The sequence below is a fragment of the Drosophila santomea genome, chromosome 2L, assembly GCF_016746245.2.
Source record: "Drosophila santomea strain STO CAGO 1482 chromosome 2L, Prin_Dsan_1.1, whole genome shotgun sequence".
NCBI lineage: Eukaryota > Metazoa > Arthropoda > Insecta > Diptera > Drosophilidae > Drosophila > Drosophila santomea.
Genome location: NC_053016.2, coordinates 11,890,964 through 11,910,257, shown reverse-complemented (window position 1 = coordinate 11,910,257; position 19,294 = coordinate 11,890,964). Strand labels below are relative to the sequence as shown.

General features: G+C 39.2%; 2 protein-coding genes across 2 annotated transcripts; both read right to left on the bottom strand.

The window, feature by feature from the left end:
* Positions 1-429: 429 nt before the first annotated feature.
* On the bottom strand, positions 430-6,272 carry LOC120458535 (toll-like receptor Tollo). The gene is given in 5 exon segments (XM_039646214.1): positions 430-3,138; positions 3,192-3,872; positions 4,835-4,943; positions 6,171-6,203; positions 6,206-6,272. Coding segments are annotated over 5 exon segments (3,342 nt in total). The 3' UTR covers positions 430-686.
* An 8,175-nt stretch (positions 6,273-14,447) lies between these two features.
* Positions 14,448-15,233, bottom strand: LOC120458537. The gene has a single exon (XM_039646217.1). It carries the CDS (start codon positions 15,163-15,165, stop codon positions 14,503-14,505), a length of 663 nt encoding a protein of 220 aa, XP_039502151.1. The 5' UTR covers positions 15,166-15,233; the 3' UTR covers positions 14,448-14,502.
* Positions 15,234-19,294: the final 4,061 nt, after the last annotated feature.

Genomic DNA, 19,294 nt, shown 5'->3' with positions numbered 1-19,294 from the left:
AAAATATAGCAAAGAAAACATCTTTTAGCTACAGTACAAAAAAAATTTTACTTTTACAATTTTACGTTTATTTTAAGCTTCACACTTGCTTACGAGTTGAAACATTCGCTTAATCTTTTCAAGCTTCTAAGAAAGCTTTTTCGAAAGCGTGAATTTCCCTACAAGTATTAGTAGCTGAGGTGTAAAATGTAAAAATGTACCCAGTTTTATCTTTGAAATCTTTAAAAACAAAAATATTAAACAAATATATCTCCTTATAAATGTCTTCGGGTGCATTAAAAAACTTTAATTTCATTTCCTTACAATACGTTTTATTTTTCTACATGTATATCCAGACGGCTTTGAAAGCTCTGCCAGAGGTGAAATTCTATAAGTTTAGGGCTGAGTACGGAGCCTTGGAACGTTTTTACTAATTCACAGAATCTTTCAGGGATCCCACATATTTTGAGTTCCGGCCAGTTGAGCTTGTGAAAGCCACAAAAAGCCGCCAAAGTTACATTTTATTTAAACAATGTTCTTAGCAGTTCTTAAATAAGTGAGGACTCTGAAGTTGAGTTTTTCGAGAATTTAAAAAATGTAATTTTATTGCAACTATATTTGTTTTGACAGAGCTTGGAAATGATTTGATAGATAAACAGGAAAAAAGGATAATATATTTTTCATAGCATATGATGTGTATTTTGTTCTTATACCTCTGTTTCTTCATCAGAACGTCTTCTCTTCGAATGCATGTCATGTGGCATTGAATACATCAGCTTGTTCCAGAAGTTTGGATGATTTCTCTCCAGATAGGTGTTCAACACCATGTACGCCTTCAACTCGCTGTCTAGGTCATCGAAGTTTTCTACATCCGGATAAAGGACCACGATCAGGCGCTTGCACCGATCCTTCGAGGTTGCATGTAGCGCCAATCTGAACTCAAGGCGACCCCAGGTGGACTGGAGGAAGTTCTTCGTCATCAGGATGATAATGCGCCTTGAGCCCTGGACAGATTGGTTAATGCAATCGGGAATGCACTCGCCCACCAACCAATCTCGCAGGTAGAAACAAAGCCTAAACTTGTGCTTGCCGTTCTCCAAGCGATCCACGAACTCCTCGACAAGCTCCTCGTCCTTGTGGGTGAATGCTAGGAAGGCATCGTATTTCTTCTCCTCGTCGAGTTCCCGTCGGGCGACCAAACTGAGGCATATTTCGTGTTCGTAGAACCAGATCATTATGGGTCGCCTGAAGCATACAAAAACGTTAAGGGACAAAGCAAGGATCAGCAGAGAGACGGCAAGGGAGGTGAAGTAGATAAGGACCGAGGGGCATATATCAGCCTCCTCGATCTCAATCAACGATCGTCCAGTACCACTGCATTGAATAGCTAAAGGGTTTGCAATATTCTTCGCATGCGCCTTTACGAATACCAGGAAGTCCTTCTCTTCGCAACTGCAAGTCCACGGATTCCCAAAAAGTGATAGTTTCATCTGGGATGAATTCATTCGTTTCTGCAGGAATCCCCGTACTCGATCGTCTAGAGCCGTGAAGTTATTGTGACTGATGTCCAGGTGTATAAGTTTCTCTGGTAGGTGATCAATAGCGGAAAGTCTGTTGTGGGCCAAATAAAGTCGTGTCACGTTTGAGAATTCTAGTAGAAAGCTGGATGGCCATTTCTTGAGATTATTTCTTTCAAAGATTAGAGTTGTTTGTCCAAGTGGTAGTGTGGGTAGTGGTGGTATTTCGCGAAGGTCCTTTCCACTGCAGTCGATCATGAGTGTAAGCAATTCGGACTTGGAGGTGTCAACGCAGCAAATGCAGTCTACAGGACACTTATCCTGAGTTATGTTAACGCGGCGCAGGGCTGTTTCGTATTCTACCGGCTCGTGCTTCCTGAGATAAGATAGGAAGGTCTTTTTCCTGCAATTACATTCCCACGGGTTTCCAGAAAGTTCTATCTTGGTGATGTTCTCCCGATTTTCAAGGAAGGCTACCACATCATCATCCAGATACTTTAATCGATTATTGCGTACGTCTAGGTAAGTTATGTTATTTTCTGGGAGCATGTAAAGTGGAAGTTCTCTTAACCGGTTTTGGGACAAGTGCAATTTCTTTAACCCAATATATAATGTAATTGGCGGAGCAATAAAAAAAGATATTTCATTTGCATCAAGATATATTGTCGTGTTGTACTCAATCGGGTTCGGTATATCTGGATAAAAGTGTAGAGTTAAATTCCGACAATTTATAATAAAATCACCCGTTTGCCGTTCGACACAACATGAGCATCTGTAAGGACAGCGTGCGTTGAGATGTTGGAGAATAATTTCATCGTACTGCGCCGAAAACCGCACAATGTACTGATTTAATAGTTCCATTGCCTTTAAGAATTTATACGAACTCTTAAAGGCCCTTTTTATTTGATCTTCATTTGCTTCTAGATATAAATTATCTGTATGTTCAAAAAAAAACATTTCTAGGATTGAAGGATCAATTCGTAAACTCATGGATCTCATTATGTCGTCAAATTTGGATGTTATTATCCGTAACAAGTTTGCTTCATTCCGAAAAAAATCTTTTAAGTAGTATTCATCGCAGTAGATAATCCATTTGTTGCCAAACTGATGGAAAGTATTAACACTGTGTAGATACTCGACAACCTGTGGGCTTAGGGTAGAAATAATATTATGTCTGATGTCCAGATGGTAAAGACTTTCAGGCAGTTGGCTCAGACTAAGACTTGTTAATTGGTTGTATGACACGTCTAAGCTTTTTAAGTTTTTATAACCTTCCAATGAGTTGTAGGGCAGTTCAGCCAACCGGTTGGCCTTAAACACCAAAAGTGAATGACCTTTTTTCGGAACCGGTAGCGCTGGAATAGTTCTGAGATTTTTCTGCCAACAATCAATTTCTAAACGTGTTTTGTCTCGATCATATGTGCAATTGCATTGAAAGGGGCATGCAACCTTATTAAATCCGATTGTAAATTGGCAGTGACTTTTATATGGTTCACATATGAAAGCAGTAAGATTTTCAAAGGATTTATATCGGTTAACTACTATGGATTCAAGAGTCGTGAATTTGTCAAAGTTTTTCAAGTCCACCATACTTGCAACCTTCATAACACAATATTTTAATGATTCCTGAAGTGTAGAAGATCTGAAATGCAGGCACACATTAATGTAAGAACAGGGACCCTTACTTTTACTTACCCCAAAAACGAAAGATCTCTTAAAATAACATTATCAAAAATAAGCCGACTTAAGCTTGTTAAATTTTCAAAGGTTTTAGCCGTCAAACCTTTTACACTAAAGTCCGTAAATGTAACGGCGCTCATGTTATATTTGCCACGAAAAACATTTTCTTCCATTGTTAGAGTCGGCATTTCAAAATTATTTGGATTATAAATGTCGATTTCCTTGGTGTTGTGCATGGTCTTTCGAATGTAATTGTTTATAACCATGGAATTTAGTGGACTGTCATATACATATTCAAAAGTTAAAATTTGCGGTCCATTTGCGTAATGCACATACTCCTCAGTTATCACCAAGGATGGAAGGTAAATACTGTAGTCATCAATTTCCCGAAGGCCAAGTAGGTCAAGATAATGTACGCCAGGGCTAATTCTCATATCGACTGCACTTCGAATTCCATGCACAGTAATTTTAAAAAGTTCGTAATCAGTTTCGTTACATATTTTGTAAATATTCCAACGGTGAAACACTGGGCTTGTCCAATTTATTTTTAAAGTAGAAACAACTAAACTCATTTGATAATCTTCAGTGGTTACAATATTATCAGTTATTGAGCACGATCTGTTTTCGCCAAATTCACCAAAATAAATTTCGCAGTAGTCCTTTCTAATATTGTCCAATTGCTTGGAACAGTGAATTCTAGAATTTTGAGTGAAAATAAGAACAAACAGAAATATTATTTGACTCGACATTGTACGATGTTGCCCGGGCCGATCTTTAAACTGCACTGAAAATACTGGAGTTACGATTTGCTTTTGAATACCAAAAGAAAAATTAATAAATCCACTGGGAGCAATAGCTAATTAGTTTTGAAGTTAGAGCCTCACCCTAGATTGATAAAATAATAATTTATTTAATGGACAAAAAAGCGAAATGGTAAGAATTTTAGTTGTGTTCCGACTCCCTGTTGGAACATAAAAATGATCCCGCTCAAATCGTAAACTTTTGCCGTGTTTTTGGTCCCGGGTGCGGGGTTCTTTAGTGCGTGGTGCGGGGTGCCGGGTGCGTAGTGCGGGGTCTGCGGTGCGTTTTTGGGGGGACGGGTATATATGTACATATGTATATACATACATATATATACATATATATTAAGCAAGCAGCTTCCAGAGACATAGACGCCGTGCAAGTTTGTTTCCAAATGTCGCTACGCGCACTGTAATGCCCACAAACAGCCAAAAACTAACACACCCAAATTTTTAATTTTTAATCATTTTAAGTTTTTTAGCAAATAATCAGGGAACTCGACTATGTCAATCTCTCTTGGAATATTTTTTAATTTCTATCGATATGTAAAAAAAACACTGAGTATAGTCTATATTAAATATTTTTTCTTTTTAAATTCCCTCACACTTTACCTAAAGCGAGCCGGGTTCTTTTCGCAATTTGGCTCACATCCCCAGCAGTGCTTCACCATCTTGTCGTCCCTTCAGCCGGAAGCCGTCCACCTTTGGAACCGCCTGGCTTGTTCCTGGACTGTCAGACCTTCGTTGGTCACATGCCGTGGCAATTGATGTCAAATTTATAACGACAAATACTCGAAAAGTTCGCCACGTAGCCCAAACACACACTCATGCATTTATAGTAGCCCCAGACATGCCCACTTCTCACACCTCCCGTCCGCTGCTCGCCATGCAATCCGTATTCGAACCCGGACCCGGCTGTTCAGATTTCGAGCATCATTATTGCTTTTTGATTTTTGGTGTGAATTTGCTGAGCAACAGAGGTCCGGCGATAGTTGTGTGGTGTGTGTTTGTGTGTGTGTTTTCGTTGCCTCCCAGATGAATTATGGCCGGCAGATCCGGGGAAGGCACGAATAGCTCTTCTCTTAGCTGGAAATTTGCCCAGGACAGAGGATGCAGCTGGAGATCCTTTTCGGTGGAGAGAACATATTAATGCAATTTTATTTAAATTACGCTACATTTATGCCCCTTGCTCGCTTTGATAAATTTGTTTTTTATTCGCTGCCGTCTCTTTCGCCCTGTCTGCAGCCGTCTCTCTCTCCTCTCTCTTTTCATCTCTCTCTCTCTTTTTGCGGCAAGGGGAAAACGGCAATCGGAACTGAGGTCCTTATTGTCCTTTCGTGCATTTTATATTGCCTTGTCTGCAAAGTTTTCTGCCTCCGTTCGTCGGCAGAAATATTTATGGCCATCAAACAATTTATGTCAGCTTATAATTTTAAATGTTAATTAGGCTTGTTGTTTTGACACAGAGACCGTGCCAATTATTAAAGATTTAATAAATGACAAATAAATTTCTGTTGCACAGGAAGGATGAATTAATTACACATTGATATATTAATGTTAATAATTTAATTGTAGTAATGCGTAATCAATTGTCAACGAGTGCAATTATGCAAAGCCAGTTGCCTGGCTGAATGTAGGGATTGCGGCGGCTTTAATTCTTAAATAGATGTTTAAATTCATGTTTGCTAGAGTTAACTGAAATTCTGCAATTTGAAGGCTTCTTAACAAACCAACCAGCAATTATTCATTGGAGTTGTTCAAATGAGTCCCATATCCCTGAAACAATTTTCCTGAGATTATATTTGCGAAATCATTAAGTGAACTCAGTGATGCGGGAAAGGATCTTAGGTAAATTGGAATTCCTTAATTTCATTCACATACACATTGAAAATCACTCGGAATTGTTTGCGGACAGCCTGTGGGATGAGCTGAGGCCCCAAGGAGCCGCAGGAGCGGGAACTTTGCAATTATGGCCAAGGAATAGAAATTCCCGTCGAGCCGTCAAAACCGGAAATGGCAAAGTGGCAAAGCGCAAAGCGGAAATGGCAGGCACAACACAACGCAACCCAACACAACGCAGCGCAACAGAAAAATGCAAATTTTCACGAAAAGGAAATTATAAAAATATTTGTTGGCGTCGCACCTGGGAGGAGCAGGTCCCACCCATTGAAAAATAGCAAAAGAATTTTTGCACGTGGATCGTCCTTGTTATTGCACCACCCCACCGTCGTTGTTGTTGTTGTTGGCCGTCTGAAGTCCACTTGAAACGAAGGTCCCACAACTTCGAGTGCTCCATCGTCTGGCGGAAAGTTCTCTTTTTCGTTTTCTTTTCATTTTTATTTTATTTTATTCCAATTTTTTTGTTGCTTGCCACTATATAACAAATAACAAGTAGCGTATATATCGCAGCCCAGATATAAATGGGTATGCGAGCGAGTAAATTTATGCACTGGCAAGTGAAAGGTGGAGTTCATATTTTAGCCAGCCAGCGAGCGATTTCAACTTTAATTATTTTTACAGGTGCAATTTATTTACATGAATTTCAATCTCCGCACCGGAGTATAAATTACCATAAACATATCCTATATGGATATATGTGCCTCTACGTATTGGGCTCTCCCATTATTTTTTTTTTTTTTTATTCCACCTTATCCACTTGCCAGTGCTTTTTCCATGATGAATATTTAATGCACGGGCAGGAGGGAGGAGTGGTGGGGGAAAACCACTCGAAATGTCAGAAACAGCGAGACAGCAAAACGAGCAGTACAAACAAAGCCTGTTCGAGACTTACTTTTCCGAGGCCTTTTTCCGAAATCATAAATGCACAAGCACAAACACACGGTTGAGTGTGCGAGTGAGTGTGCCGATGCACAGGTGAAAAGCCAGGCAAAGTCAAATTAATTCCACTTAATTTGGTTTAACCACAAAAGCCCAAGTATCGAATGCCAAATGGATGTTACTATTGCCACTCCATTTTTACGCAACCAATTTTCAGGGGCTCTACAGATTTGTAGGATTACAAAAAACTCACTAAAAACAAATTTAAACACATATTTTTAATGTAGTAATTAAATTGAACAAATTACTTTGTCAGTTTAATTTTTGTTCTTTAACAGCTGCGTTCGATTCAAATACGTTTTCGTATTAAGCATTACATAATCCTTTTGAGACATTTGGAGTAACAGTTCTGTTATTTAAAGTAATTATGTAAAGTTTAACATTGTGTTAATGGATTACATTACTGTTATATACAGAGCTCTGTAGCTTTTCTCTTTAGATGTAAGAATGTCTGCTAAAAAGTATCCATGTTAAGCTTTCTGAATTTCTCCTTTACTGCTTTTCACAAAATATCCCTAACAGACTGTTTTCTTACATTTTCCCTAAATAATGGTCAATTTTCCCCAGCAAGGACCTGTGTTTCAAGTTAGCATTCAAGTTTCGCTGAAAAGCTTTAGTTGCCTAACAGTGGCTTTTCTAAACAGCAACCCCCAATGTTACCCACCCCCTGCGTTCGGATTTTAACAACTCTATATCTCGGCTCTCATTGGCTGAGCCACATTATAAAAGTCAGGGCAATGCCCAATTGAAGTTTAGTTAGGTTTTTCAGCGGAACTCAACTGCAGGTGCCGGTGGATGTGACGGACTCCAGTATTTTCCCTACACTGTGGTGCACGAAGTACTACCTATTTATTATTTTGACAACAACAAAATATTTCAAATAAATATAAATCCATTTTGTTGTCATGTTTTGCTGGCCAGATAGCTTAGCTTAGCTTATGTGTAAGAACTGCAATTTAAATATTACTACACCAACAAAATATTGTAAATAAATAAAAATTATTTTTGTTGTCGGGTGTTACTGGTCAGATAGTTATACCCGTTACTCGTAGAGTAAAAGGGTATACTAGATTCGTTGAAAAGTATGTAACAGGCAAAAGGAAGCGTTTCCGACCATATAAAGTATATATATTCTTGATCAGGATCAGTAGCCGAGTCGATCTGGCCATGTCCGTCTGTCCGTCCGTCTGTCCGTCTGTCCGTCCGTATGAACGTCGAGATCTCAGGAACTACAAAAGCTAGAAAGTTGAGATTAAGCATACAGACTCCCAAGACATAGACGCAGCGCAAGTTTGTCGATTCAGGTTGCTACGCCCACTCTAACGCCCACAAACCGCCCAAAACTGCCACGCCCACATTTTTGAAAAATGTTTTAATATTTTTCCATTTTTGCATTGGTCTTCTAAATTTCTATCGATTTGCAAAAAAACTTTTTGCCACGCCCACTCTAGCGCCCACAAACCGCCAAAAGCTGCCACGCCCACACTTTTGAAAAATGTTTTGATATTTTTTCATTTTTGTATTAGTCTTGTAAATTTCTATCTATTTGCCAAAAAACTTTTGGCCACGCCCACTCTAACGCCCACAAACCGCCAAAAACTGTCCTTCGCACTTACACTAGCTGAGTAACGGGTATCAGATAGTCGGGGAACTCGACTAAAGCGTTCTCTCTTGTTTTATTTAAATTGAAATAGTTATACAATCATGGCTTATTACTGCACTTCAGTTTATGTGTTTAAAGCTAACAATTTGTTTCATGACGTTTTGTCTGGGGTACGGTATCAATAATAATAATATTTTATCAATTGAAAAATATTTATGTTTAGGTTTGTTTATACATATTTGTCATAATAGAAAGCAGGGTTGTGCTGGTTTCATTGTTATCATATTAATTTCGTTTCTGCCAATAATTTTGATACAAAAACAAAAATGATTTAATATATATACATATATTATATATCAATTATTAATATATATAAATTATTATAAAATATGATTATTGATTGTAAACCACTGTTTGAAATTATCAGCACGTGAGTTGAGCCAAATTCTGTTTACTCACTATCATAGTGTCATTGAATTTGGATCAGTTTATATTTAAGATATGGTAACAGAGATAAATAAAGCCCTTTCGGAACTGGCCTAACTCACCATTAAAATACACTTTACTTTTTTCGGAGACTTGGATACATCTCTACTTAGTGTGTAAGCTGTAAAAATAACTTGTTAAATAAAAATTAATGTTCTTAAAATAAGAAAAGATTGTATTATAATTGATCAGTTTGATTTTATGAAAGAGTTTCATATAGTTTCTGACATTACGTATATGATTTTATTATTCTTTGCTTCCATTTATATGTGGATGCCGTAAATGCATCTCGACTTAATTTATGCAATTACTTCTTAGGCCACATAAAAATTGTAAGTAGGATAAAGAAAATAAGTTCTATTTTCCATGGCTATTACACAAACCTTCTCATCTAGAAATCTCAATTGCACTCTGTTATAAAAATAAAGAAGTTCAAACAAGTTTTAACACAGTTTTGATACCATTACCATTCTTTCTGAAAAATATCTTTAGTTCACGTTGCGCAGTTCAAACAGCATCCAACTTACTGCGATTATTCACCCTTTTATTACATGTAAGTAATGTCCTTGGGGAAGTCACCCTCGACCGCTTTGAACCTCAGTGAAAAACTCCAATTACGACCTAATTAACAGCGCCTAATTACATCCTGCCACGCCCACTCTGCGCCCAATGGAACTCCCTCCAATAACCCTAAACGCATTTCTCTTGTGCAGTTCACCAGAGCCATGGGAAAATTAAGTGTAACGCGGATATTTTGCTCCTCTTTTATGTTCGCCAATTTGGCAAAGTCAAGGAGGAAAGGAGGTAGGAATTGGAACTACTCGAGGCTGGAAACAATTTATTGGAAATGCAATTGAAAATGCAGCAAGCGTGTCGAGGTCGATTCAGAAAAATGCCAGCCATCGAAACGTTTTGAACTTGCGGCAATAAATTCTTCGGTTTTTGGCAAGCTATAAAATATCCAAAAGGAATAAGAATCCTAATGAAGAGCCAGCACCGAAGTCAGAGCCTACAAATTGTATTAAAAGTTATATGCTTCCATTTTTTTTTGGGCCAGATCTCGTTTTGTGGCTTCATATTCATTGGTAAAAAGCTCACGTATCGGCAGAGAAAGACTCAAACGGTATGGGTTGAACAATAGTTGAGCCAAAGAGCCGGAAAAGTCGACTACTTTTGATATTTAACTTCATCTGATACGCCCAGTCCATGCAGAACATTAAACTATCCCACAGCTAAACGGACTAATTCCAGTTTTCAACTTATTTACTCTTTTACATGTCCATCTCGGGCGGGCAAACAAGTTGTCAGACCATCCGACTATCCATGACTGACTGGCTAACAAGTCGTTTAACGCCCACTCAGCTCCTGTTCTTCGTCCTTGGTCCTTGCCAGCCCCTAAGCATATGCCACAAATAATTTGTTATTCAATACGAAACACGAAAAAGTACACAAAGCGGCAAACGAGCTTCAACAATTCAACACACACTGGACATTTAGTAAATTGGCTAACAACTTTTTGTTCGGCTTTCCCGTTCTTGTTGTTGTTGTTACGTGATTGCCCACTGTATGTGTGTGAGTGTGTATCTGTGTGGGGGGACTGGAGGGAATGGCATGTTGTTCTGTGTTGTGTGCCATATGCTTGACCACAGTCACAAAAACCCAACCAGACAAGGGGGGAACAACGTCAAGTCCGCCAAAAACGAAAAAGATTTCCTGGGACAGATGACACCGAGGACTTTCAGACAGGACGACGGTCCGAATCGAGGCGTGGGATTAGGGTGTCCAAAAGGGTTTGTCGCGGCCAATTAATCGTTGGGACTTTCAGCTCCATTTGAGATTTCACACTCACACGATAAAAAATAAACTATTATATATTATATAAAAACAACAATAAACAGGTAGATTGGAAAGGAAGAAATGTACTTAATGAACTAGCTTATACACATACAACATCTTCTGGAGCTAAAATTCAACTTAAAATATTTTGTTGCTTTAAAATATATAGCAAATCAACGTTAACCAGAAAATAGTTGCACCATTTTACTAACCATTTTCGGTTGGTACTTTGGGTTATTTTATGTCTGCTTTCCTCACCTCCACCACCTAGAATGTTTTCCCAAGTTTTTCCTTACTGGTCGTACTTCCTTTGTTGTTTACGCTGTGGCCACTTGAGCTGCTTTTATTTTATTGAAGATTTGTATCAAAATGTCAACAGGAGCGCAAGTCAACAACAACTAAAGGAACAGGAGCAACAACATCGACAACGAGAACGGGGGAAAAATGCAGAAGTTGCTCTTTTGATGTGGGTTGTGTGTCACAGGTTCCATTCTCACTCCATCTTCTATGGCGATGTTTTTGTTTTTTTTTTCTAGCATTTGAGCAAATAAAATGTTTGCTTAAAAAATTGCAGACATGCATTGCCAGTTTCCCTGTCTCATATATACATATATATTTTTTGGATTTTTTTTCTTATATACATAAGTACGTATATTTTTTCCTGCTTAAGCTGAAAATGTTGAAATGCTCATTTCTACGAGGGTCGTTTGATAAGTCCGTGACTTTTTGTATTTGCCGCGCACCTGCTCTAAATACAACACTGCTCCTGTCAGCAGTTATCGATTAACAGCTGACTGTAAAATTTTGAGAAAGCTGCGTTTTTTGGTTTGCGTTTTATAGGCATTGAAAGCAGACGATCTCGTGAATTTTAACGAAAATGGAAAAAAGTGAATTTCGTGTGCTAATTAAGCATTATTTTTTGCGTAAAAATCCATCACCGAAACCAAGGAAAGACTTGATAAATATTATGGGGACTCTGCACCATCAATTTCAATGGTTAAGAAATGGTTTACTGAGTTCCGTTGTGGTCGTACCAGTACAAGTGATGCCGAACGTTCAGGTCGCCCAAAAGAGGTCGTCATGCCAGAAATCGTCGACAAAATCCATGGAATGATATTGGATGATCGGAGAATGAAAGTGCGTGAGGTAGCTGAGGCTGTAGGCATCTCAACTGAACGGGTACATCACATTTTACATGAATATTTGGACATGAAAAAGCTTTCCGCGCGATGGGTGCCGCGATTGCTCACACACGACCATAAGCGCAACCGTGTGACCATTTCAAAGGAGTGTTTGGCGATGTTCAACCGCAATCCAAACGAATTTTTGCGCCGTTTCGTTACCGTAGACGAAACATGGATCCACCACACCACACCAGAGACCAAAGAACAATCAAGACAGTGGGTTTCTCCGGGTGAACGTGCACCAAAGAAGGCCAAGGTGGGTCTGTCGGCCAACAAGGTCATGGCCACAGTTTTTTGGGATGCACAAGGTATCATTCACATCGATTACCTTGAAAAGGGTAAAACGATCACCGGCGAATATTATTCAGAGCTTTTGGACAGATTCGATATTGATTTGAAGCAGAAACGACCGCATTTGGCGAAAAAAAAAGTGCTGTTCCATCAGGACAATGCACGGGTGCACACGTGTGTAGTCAGCATGGCAAAATTTCATAAATTGGGCTACGAACTGCTACCCCATCCAGCATATTCTCCAGATTTAGCCCCCTGTGACTATTTTTTGTTTCCAAACATGAAGAAATGGCTCGGCGGTAAGAGATTCGGGTCAAATGAAGAGGTCATCACAGAAACAAACGACTATTTTGAGGGCCTTGAGAAAACCTATTATTTGGAAGGAATAAAAAAATTGGAAAAACGCTGGACTAAATGTATAGAGCTAAAAGGAGATTATGTTGAGAAATAAAACGCTTCTTTGACGAAAAAAATATATTTTATTCAAAAAGTCACGGACTTATCAAACGACCCTCGTATCAAGTTTGCCATTCTTCGTTATCTGAGCATTTTTGGGTAGTCAGGAATTTACTGCAGTCACGACTTCAGCCTGACACAAACACATTTAAAAATGTGCTAGCACATGTACGCAGTCTGCCAGAAGCTCACATATTTCTTATCCATCCGTTTCGTTGACAGAACCCCCCAAAAACCAGCAAAGACCCCCAAAAAATCCATCTTATCACCCATTCTGGAGCTGTGAGCAACTAACGACTCTTGGCATTTAAGTTGGTATAATGCCCACGGGGGCGGTGTTTCGGTAACACAGAAGATGTGTGAAGATAATCTGCAAAGCTATATACAACTTTGATTTCAGCCTTATTAAGTTAGGGGTAAAGTAAGGGTGATTATAAAAAGTTGGCATATACATAGGTCGACATTCCAAATCAACAGTCATTTGGCTTGGCAATATATAATCAATAAACAAATCGATAAATACTCTAAATAATGTTCTGTTATATTTAAACATAAAAAAGGTGAAGCCTTTACAACATAACTAGTGGAGCTCATTAATCAGACTTTAGGTGCACTTCATCAACTTTCCCAGCAAATCACAAACAATGGAGTGGATTCCACAAGACAAAAAACACACAACCCGCACTTCATGACTTTCTGCTGATCCGATCCCCAGACATGTAAGATGTGAAATATTTAATATGCCTTCCCCTTGTTTTCCTTTTCTGTTTCCAATGCCATGGGGCTTCAGTGGCAGCAACATCGAGTCAACACAAGAACAAATTCAATTACTCAGCACTGGGGCAACATGGGGGTGCTTGGATGTGACGCGTGAGTGTGAGTGACATTAATGCGATTCTAGCAACTGTCAATCATATTAGTATTTCCAAAGCAATTGCCAAAAATAATGTTCGACTCTTGTTTTTCTAGCACTTTATTTTTATTCGCCCGCCCTTTGATGAGCAGCCCAAAACAGAATTTGCAATTTAATCGACTGCATCTAAAAGCCTACAAATAAATTGGTGTAAATATTTGTGTAGGGTGTGATGTTTTGGAAATGAAATTTCCCTTCAAAATGTAAAGTTACAAAGTAAACGGTTGGGTTTTAAAAGTATGGCAAATTATTAAATAATTTTATTATATTTATTAAAAAGTCTATACTCTTATAAATAGTATTCAAAGCATTTTGAATTACATTTTTAAGAATGTAACATTATAATCCTTTTAAAGTTTTATAACTTTCCAGTTTTTAAGAGAGAATATTAGACCTAATTAGTGTAAAAATTAAATTCTCTATTTTTTTGCAAGCGAAACGAATCGCAAACTGCCTTGCAATACGCTGTCAATTACCTAACGAATAAATAACACCCCTGACACACTCATTAACACCATACTCCCGTTCCCGTATTCAATCGCCCCGATTCCACAGTGGAGAAAGAAATACAAACGGAATCGCTTTCAACATATTTCGAAACGAAATCGAATGTCGAACGTTTGTCGGACAGATTAAAAATACAATTTACGGCAAATCAATTGCGGCTAACATGGCAACAAGGATGATGGCGAGGCGAGGAAATAAAGGCGAAATTAAAATGGCCACCGCAAGGAAAACAGTTGGAGCAAAAAATGAAAAGCAAACAATGGGAGGACCGAATTCCTGAAAATCGAAAAATGAAAGGCATACCGCTCAGTCCCCCGATTCCCCACACAAAAAAAAGAAAAGGAAGGACGACAACAATAAGGACAGCGATAGCAACAGCTGTTGGCATAAATTTGTATAAATAATAAACAATTTACGGGGACAACTCCTGAACGATTTCCGGTTCTGGTGCCGATTTTCCGTCGTCCATTTGATTCTCGGTATCCTGGACAGTAACAGTAGGTTCACCTGGTTTTACGTTCCGTCGATTCCTGTAGCGCAATTGAGTCTCGAATGCGTGTACTGATAGCATACGCTCCTGCCGAGTCAATTGGGAAAAGTAAATGGCGCCCCACACATAGGTGCGCACAACATGAATGTATTCGAACACTGGTCCGGCAATGTCCTTAATCTTGCGGTGGGTGATCACCTTAAGCACAATAAACAGTAATGCAACGGCAGCTAAGATGCTGCAGAACGTCATCAGTGCGTAATTGCAACCAGGTCTACCGCGGCACACAAAATAGACAGTGCGGTAGGTCATCCTCTCAAGGCCACACCATCCCACCAGCAGGATTAGTTCGGTGAAGGTGATCGTGAGTAAAAGATCTCCGCAGGCAAAAATCCTCGGTGCAAATGGTTTCAACTTCTTGGGAATCATGTCTGAATCCCAAAACAGCAGCAGTATGGCCAGTAGGAAGATGTACTTTCCAACGGGAGGAGCTGGCGAGCATTGATCCTTTGGCTGGGCCACGAAAAAGGATATGCCCAGGATGTTCAGCACACCACTAGCCACAATCGTTCTTACACTCACCATCTTTGGCTTAGATACGTTTGCTTGTGGAATTTCGTTTCGACCTTCGAATTTTTTTTAGCAGCCTACTCTTAGTTACTGTTAACTGATAAATACACGACACTAAGAAGTCAAATGAAAGCCTGTTCAACAGTAACTGAAGCAACCTGAGGGTTTTCCTGTTCCATCTGCTTTTCAGGAGTCGGAAAACACATTTTTACAGTTTCTGCAGGTGCCGGCAGATTCTACTTACCTCATTTTTTGAACGCACACATTCGGGCTCAGCTTGGCCTTAACATTTATTGCATACTTTTAAGGGCCTTGGCTTATATAACACATTCTGAAGTGGCGTAGGTGAAATGGTACTCTTTCTATCTATAGTTGAGCAACATGATTGCAGCAGTCTATTTAATTTAGAGTTTTAATTGAACTACATACAATTTAATATTTAAAATTAGTTTTTCTTGTTTGTTTACATTTATAATTAAATATTAAATATTATAATATTATAATATTATAAATAAATATAAATATTAAATATTTATTGTTCTATAATATTTCCTTTTACATATGTATATGCAGTTACAGGTTTGAATAGGTAATGTTTCGTTTTTGGAAAATATAGAGTATTATAAAACCACTGTGTAGGTAATTTAAAAACTCAGGTTTCTCTCCTGCTTGTATTTGCTCGTTGGTCTCGTTGGAATTTATATTGGGCACTTTTCTGACGTCTTTCTGGTTTAAGTTTGTGCGATTTTGATTGGCCTCATAAATTATTTGTAGTCCGAAAAAAAACAAGTTTTAGTGCACACTTTGTGGCAAGCCCACAAACAGACACTTAATATGCTATCAAACAATTTCATGGGCAGCATGAAGCCTGCCCGGCTTTGAAATTTTGCCATGACAAATATTTTGGAAAAGTCCAACACTTTAAATTATCATAACCTTAGGCCTAGCCAGAGGCATTCCACAGGAGGGGCCATGAACAAACATTGACCAAAGTCAATGGCAAAACTTTTCGGTGCAGCAATAAAAATCAACATTATTATGCTAATTGGCGTGGCTTCCGCGGAGCAGCAAATGGAGGCCAAGCCCTTTGGCATTTCCCGGTTGGGTCAAGATTTTAATCTCTAAATTAGTTTACAAAATACGTAAGTATTTTTCCACAGTTTTTTACCGAGTGCCTTAGGTCAGGTACGAACAATCGGGATGCTAAAACGCCTAAGAGCATGTGGTCCCTGTTGGTCTTATGGCGGTAAGGTAAAAGGTAAATTCTGGGTTCTTTTGTTAACTGCGTAAAGTTTTCACTTGGTAATTTTTCTTACCTTGCCTCCATTCTTTTGCAGCCAAAAAATAATAAGTAAACATTATTTATTTTAAAGGAAGCAGCCCAAGCCGTTGCATACCTTCGGGCGTTTCAAAGTGGAAACAATACCGGAACGCTGGAAGTTGGCTTGTCATGGTCGCGGGCAGGACGTCAAAGTAATTAAACAAAAGTAATTAAGATTAGCGGACTTGGAGTAGCTTCGAGTCATCAGCCAGGCTCTCACCTCTCACCTCTCAACCCGCCGCCATTATGCTCATTATCATTATCATAGTGAAGAGGGGCAGGCACAAAAGTGCAAAAGGGTAAGGTTCATGTTGAAGGCAACAATATGAAAAAACCCCTGACAACTTTGACGTCATTATAGCTGGCCATCTTTCGCGGACTCTTTATATATATAGATATTAATGTGGGGGGAAGGCATACCCTTTGCCTCCTCATTGGAAAGCTTCAGGGCTATTTGGGGAATTATTGTTATTATTGTTATGAAGAGTTTTTGTGCGAACAAAGCTAATGATCTTTAAAGATTAGTTTCAAACAATAACAGCACTCTGCACACTCACTTGAAACTGGACGCGGACAATCAGCAAGGGGTCACAACCCCCCAGGAACAATCATCATCAGGCACTAAACTTAATCGACAGCTGACTAGCTGACTGGCCATATTTCTCTTTCTCGAGCCCCGGAACATCCAATCGGCGTGCTTCATTAACTCCCACACACTCGTCCTCCCATATCATTCCAATCCAATCCTTCATTGGCTTAACTCCCGGCTATCATCAACTAAAAAGAAAATCCCTTCGACTCTGATTCTTGGCCGGACCCACTCGCCAAACTTTTGGCCAACAACTTTCGCAGATATTTGGCCGCTTAAATTATATTTGCCGCTGCCAAAGGTCGGGTTTAAGCGTTGATAGGCAGCCCGGCCACGCACCGAACGAGATTTATTAGCATTCAAAGAGGCATTTTAGCCTGCTGCTTACCTCTTGTGTATGGGGTAATTTTTCACCAGACCAACTTTTGTTTTGATTAAATGAAGCTTAACGAGCGACCGCACAAGCCACAAACAAGTACACCGGCAAAAAGTACACATAATTAGAAATTACATAAGTTTTTTTTTATAATGCAAAACGCGCTAGTAGTTGCGACACACATATATCCTTTTGTTGGTAAAATCTTTGCCTGCATAATTGTATTTATTATGCCAATATCGATTTAAAGTATATACGTAAGAAGAGCAGCAAGTTTGGCTTTTATGATTAGACTAATTACTTAACCTATTGGTATACATATATTTCTCTCAGTGCAGCAGCTGCTACGTGTTACTCATAGACTGGTCCTAGCCGAGGTGCTCGTGGTGCTGCCAACTAACTAATGAGCTGATTTACAGCCCAACACGTCCAGGACAAAGGCCAAGGACTGCAGTTTGCCAAAAGGTGAATGGCAGGGAAGTTTGAATCGGGACTCTGGCATCGGGAATCGGGAAGCGGGATTTGAGGTGAAAGGAGGTCGTATGACAAATGCGCTTTTCTGTTATTTATGGTGACCGCAGGACAAGATGTTCTACGTGCGGTCATTAGGCCTGTAGGCGTTACCGCCTAGCCATATGAAAGCAATTTGTACTGGTTATCGATGTATCACGACCAACTTTGCAATGATGGTTGCAATAAAAGTTCTATAAATTGTAAGGCATATTTAAAAACCTTTTGGAACATTACAGCAGAGGTCAAAGTTAAATGGACGTTTTCCAGTTTTTTATTAATTAAACAAAAAATAAATGAAAAAGAATTTCCATTCGTGCGTTTATGTTACGCTCATCTTATTAAACCTGTTAAATATTTTTTTTATTTTACATCTTATTTGCACCTCCTGCTCTGCGATTATCCCTCATTATCCTGGTATATATGTATACCTTTGCCAACCAATCAGGCGAAGGACAAAAGCAATCCCGACGACCTAAGCCTCAACTGACAAATTGTAATTGTGTGACAAACAAGCGGAAATCGGCTTAGGCTTGCCTTGCCACAAAGGAAATCCGCAGAAGGTGGCTGCGGATGGTTTAGGCCATGACTTCCTTTATTGAGTTATTAGCCGCGAAACGTGGCAGCTCGCTTTCAGGCCATGTGGCAAGTCAATTTGTCAGTGGGAAAAAGTTTCATCAGTCGCGCAAAGTCATGATTGCTAATAAAGTGCAGACAGATTTCACCGAATTTTTTCGAGGCCCATCGTCATGGTATTGATAACTGGTGGATATGCTAATTTTCATTAGGCTGCAATGACAGTGCAATTATCTTTTTAGTTTTCAGTGATTCCATCATGCTCCTTTTACAGAAAGCAACACAGAATTTTCCATAAATGAAACTAAGCTCGACACCTGAATAACACGCAAACAACAATCGCACATTCAGTGGAGAAAATTTTGGGGAACAGAGAACATCTCAAAGCAGTATCTGTCCTCCCTTTTAAGTGGGTGCAAAGTACAAATGTTTTTCCGTATAATAAGCCCCCATCGACTGCCAGAAGAAGTGAAATAAAAAATGTTCAACTTGCTAGGTGCTAAAGGGCACTTATGCGTAACATTGCGTAAGTGCAGCTGTCAGATAAAACGAGGGGCTGCATCAGGGGGAAATGCAGCAAAGTGCATGCCAGCTTGAGTGTGAAAATTGCTGGAAAAATGAATGCATGCTTATGGGGAGTTGGTTTTAAATCCATTCCAATTTCGACTCCGCTGGGAAAATGGAAATGCGACGTCAGCCTGCGGTTTTTTCAACCCTCACATTACGTGATGTTATTACATTTGTTGGCCATAAAAGGGTCTACAAATCGTTG